General features: G+C 47.3%; 1 protein-coding gene across 1 annotated transcript in view; it reads left to right on the top strand.

The window, feature by feature from the left end:
• The first annotated feature begins 4,481 nt into the window (after positions 1-4,481).
• The window catches only part of GLCCI1 (glucocorticoid induced 1), a 164,257-nt gene continuing 164,089 nt past the window's right edge, over positions 4,482-4,649 (top strand). The window contains exon 1 of the mRNA XM_007944091.1: positions 4,482-4,646. Within this exon, the coding sequence (XP_007942282.1) occupies positions 4,482-4,646 (165 nt within the window). The remainder of the gene's footprint in view (positions 4,647-4,649) is intronic.

Here is a 4,649-nt window from a genome sequence, read left to right as displayed (position 1 = left end):
GGCTCCAGGAATTGATGGAATACCCATTCAGATGTTTCAACAAACAGATGCTGCACTCACTCGGCTATGCCAAGAGATTTAGAAGACAGTTACTTGGCCAACTGACTGGGAGAGATCCATATTTGTACCCATTCCAAAGAAAGGTGATCCCACAGAATGTGGAAATTATCAAAACAATATCATTGATATCGTATGCAAGTAAAATCTTACTGAAGATAATTCAAAAATGGTTGCAGCAGCATATTGACAGAGAATTTCCAGAAAGGCAAGCTGGATTCAGAAGGGGACATGGAGCGAAGGATATCATAGCTGACGTCAGATGGATCTTGACTCAAACAAAGGATACCAGAAAGATGTTTACCTGTGTTTTATTGACTATGCAAAAGCATTTGATTGTGTGGATCATAATAAACTGTGGATAACATTGAGAAGAATGGGAATTCCAGAACACTTAATTGTACTCATGAGGAACCTATTCATAGACCAGGAAGCTGTTGTTTGAACAGAACAAGGGGACACTGCATGATTTAAAATCAAGAAGGGAGTGTGTCAGGGTTGTATCCTTTCACCATACTTATTCAATCTAAATTCTGAGCAAATAATCCAAGAAGCTGGACTATATGAAGAACAGCATGGCTTCAAGATTGGAGGAAGAATCATTAACAACCTGCAATACGCTTACAATACAACTTTGCTTGCTGAAAGTGAGGATGACTTTAAGTACTTACTGATGAAGATTAAAGAATACAGTCTGCAATATAGATTATATCTTAATATGAAGAAAGCAAACCTCATAAATGGATCACGATAGTATCACAATAAATGGAGAAAAGATAGACGTTGTCAAAGACTTCACATTGCTTGGTTCTACAATCGACACCAACAGAAGCAGCAGTCAGGACATCAGATGATGTATAGCACTGGACAAGTTGGCTGCAAAGGACCTCTTTCAAGTTCCAAAGTTGTCTCCTTGAGGACTAAGGTGAGCCTGACACAAGCCATGATATTTTTGATCACCTCATATGCACGTGAGAGCTGGACAATGAATAAAGAAGACCGAAAAGGAATTAATGCTTTTGAGTTGTGGTGCTGGCAAAGAATGCTGAAAGTATCATGGACTGCTAAAAGAACTAACAAATCTGTCCTGGAGAAAAATGCAGCCGGAATGCTCTTTGGAAGCGAGAATGGCCAGACTTTGTTTCACCTACTTTGGTCATGTTATCAGAAGGGACCATTCCCTGGAGAACGATGTCATGCTTGGTAAGGTGGAGGGTCGATAAAAGAGGGGAAGGCCCTCAACGAGATGAATTGACACAGTGGCTGCAGCAATGGGCTCAAGAATAGCAGGGATTGTGGAGCTGGTGCAGGACCCGGCAGTGTTTCGTTCTTCTATGCATGGGGTTGCTATGAGTCAGAGACGACTCCAGGGCACCTAACAACAACAGCAACAACATACTTAAAATATATGTTACTTTGGAAAGCAAAATAACAGTAGGCTGTTTTCACTGGTAATGTCTTTTGAACTAAAAAGGAACTTATGTCATAGGTGAGATTTGCAGACTGTTGTAAATACTACCAGTCATCTACTCCACTGCTTTAAGATATAGGACAGTAGAGCAGAAGGCTATTCAGACTCTTGAGCAAGGCTGCCTCTGTTGGATTCCTAGCTCCCCACTTACTAGCTGAGTGATCTTAAGCAAGATACCTAACCTTTTTGTGTCTCAGCTGAGAACACAGTGGACATAATGATAGGATCTACTTTGTGGATTGTTGAGAGGAGTAAATGAGTTAACACATGGAACGTTCTTAGAAGAGTGGTCAGGGACATGGTGAATGTTTAATAAATGTTAGCTATTACTCTAGCATTACATAAAGTAAGGGGTGTTCATTAGTCTTAATGGGATGATGTGTTATGTTGTTATTTGTTATGTTGTTGTTATGGTCGAATTCGACTTGACTCATAACAACCCCTCCTTGGGTTTCTGGAGGCGGTATCACTACGGAAATAGATTGCCCAACCTTTCTCCGGAGGAATGGCTGGTGGGTTTGAATCGCCAGCCTTATGGATAGCAGTCAAATATCTTAGGCACTATGCTGCTGGGAGCTCTGGTAGCATAGTGGCTAAGGCACTTGACTGCTCACCAGAAGGCTGGCGGTTCAAACCCACCAGCCACTCCTCAGAAGGAAGGTTGGGCAATCCTACTTCCGTAGTGATACTGCCTCGGAAACCCAAGGAGGGGTCGCTATGAGTCGGGGCCGACTCGACGGCAAATAACAACAACAACAACAATGCTATCAAAAATCCTAATGGGATGATGTACTGGATACAATTTTTGTATTCTTGTTGGATTTCATCAATTTTTTTTTTACAAACTAAGTATTCTTTTTGGTCTGAGAGCACAAGGAAGCAGAGAGATGCCTCCTCTGAGTGAACAAAACCAAAAAACCAAACAATGCTGTGGAGTCAGATCCGACTCATAGCTACCCCTCCTTGGTTTCTGAGGCGGTATCACTACGGAAGTAGATTGCCCAATCTTCTTTCCCAGGAGCGGCTGATGGGTTTGACCTGTCAGCCTTCTGGTCAGCAGTCAAGTGCCTTAGGCACTACACTACCAGAGCTCCTCTGAGTGAACTGGACCCCTGCATATTGTACCTGAAATCAGAGGACGACATCAGAAGTAGACCAATTTCTGGTCTCACTTGTCTTTTTTTTAACCTCACAAAAATTAATGGAAGATATCTGATACAGACCCTTAAATTAACCGGGCAATCTACTTCTGTAGTAATAATGCTTTGGAAACCCAAAGAGTGTTCGCTATGAGTTGGATCCGACTGGATGGCAGTGAGTTGGTTTGGTTTTATTTGAGCTTTGGTGATGTAGTGTCTAAGGCATTTGACTGCTAACCAGAAGGCTGGCGGTTGAAACCCACCAGCCACTCCTCATAAGGAAGAGTGGGCAATCTCCTTCCCTAGAAATACTAAACCCAAGGAGGGGTCGCTATGAGTTGGATTGGACTGGATGGCGGTGAGTTTTTTGTTTTGTTTTGTTTTTAGGGTTTAAAACCATGGCTTACCATGACATAAACTTGTTTTTGATAGTCATTCAAAGTCTTTGTACCTCTTCAGCTCCATTACGGAATAAAAAATAATTTGTCTCAGTGGATTTAAGTCTAGGATTTATTCTTCCCCAGAGGATGCTTCTGGGGAAAGTCAACAATGTGTCCTCTATTAATATAGGTAACTGATGGTGAACAAAGTAAAATTCTTTGTTGATCTTTGCAATACTGTCCTGTAGCTTAAGATTTCATTACCTTATTTCACTGCTGACAACAAATGTTACGACGGGCTATAAAATGACTGTCCTTTTGTTCATCTAGCTCCTAGACATTGCTCCTGATCACTTTTTTAATCATATCTCAAGTGGTTATGATTAGTCCACTAGCCACGAAAACTCAAATTGTAAAATTAGAGGGGAAGGGATGGATCCTTGTGGCTGTAACGCTTAAACATCCCACTGGAAACAGATATAGTTGCAAAGTAAAGTTTGCCTCAAGTTGCAGAATGCCTAAAGTGGCTAACTGCCCAGGAAGGTGGAGCACTTGTAACCTGCTTAGAGTGCGCGTGTCTGTGGGTGTCAGGGCACGCGTAGGATACACATGGACCCACTTTCCTACGGCCGCCCAATCAAGGTCTCGCTTCACCTCAAAGGCTGTCAACTCTGACGCCCCTCCTTGCGCGCCCAGCCCCCTCCTCACTCTGCTGTTCCCTCACGCCCCGCCCCTGAGGTAGGATTCACCACTTTCACTGGCGGATGCTCCGCTCAATCCTACTCTAGAACCAATCATTCGAATGCTGGTGGAGTGCGGCGTAGCCAATGGGAAACCTCGTTGAGGCAGCTGCCGGGTCCCAAACGCCGGGAGGCGGTGCCAGGGGGCGGAGTACGGGTGGGGGAATTAGTTGCCACTGCGAGTGAAGAGCGACAGAGGACGCCGCGGCGTTCGCAGTGGCGGGGGCTCCGTGGAGTGCTAGGCACTTCGAGGCGAAATTTTCCTTTTTCTCCTTGTCCCAAGTACAGGGCCCCCCCTCCAGCTGCTGGGTTCTCCCGCGCGTGCAGTCCTGCGAGGACTGAGGAGGCTGCAAGCCGCCCCCGAGGCTGCATATTTCGGGCGGTTATCCCGCTTCCCTGTCAGCGCAATGTCTGGGGCGGCGGTGGCTCCCAGATCTTCGCAGCTCCAGCCGTGACCACCACGGCGAGCCCGATCGGGCGGTTGGGGCCGTTGGACGTTTGTTTTCGCAGCTTTCCCCTCCCCCTTCGCCTAGGCGACGGGGGTGCGCGTTGGGAAGGGGGAGTCAAGAGACTCCTCCCCCTCCTCGATATCCCCGCCCCTCCCCCTTACACACTCGCACGCACTGTCGCGCCGGCTCCCACACGCTCCGCGCCTCCGTGTTGGCCGGCGTCGTCCAAGGCCCGCGGAGCCACCATGTCCACTGCCTCCTCCTCCTCCAGTTCGTCTCAGACCCCTCATCCCCAGCCGCAGAGGATGCGGCGCAGCGCCGCGAGTTCCCCGCCCGCCGCCGCCACCGCCACCGCCACCGCCGGGAGCGGGAACGGTGCGGGCGGCGGCGGCGTGGGCTGCGCCCCAGCTGCG

This window comes from Orycteropus afer, unplaced genomic scaffold (assembly GCF_000298275.1).
Source record: "Orycteropus afer afer isolate SDZICR_OR568_19922 unplaced genomic scaffold, OryAfe1.0 scaffold00119, whole genome shotgun sequence".
Taxonomy (NCBI): domain Eukaryota; kingdom Metazoa; phylum Chordata; class Mammalia; order Tubulidentata; family Orycteropodidae; genus Orycteropus; species Orycteropus afer.
This window is presented reverse-complemented; position numbering and strand designations above follow the sequence as displayed.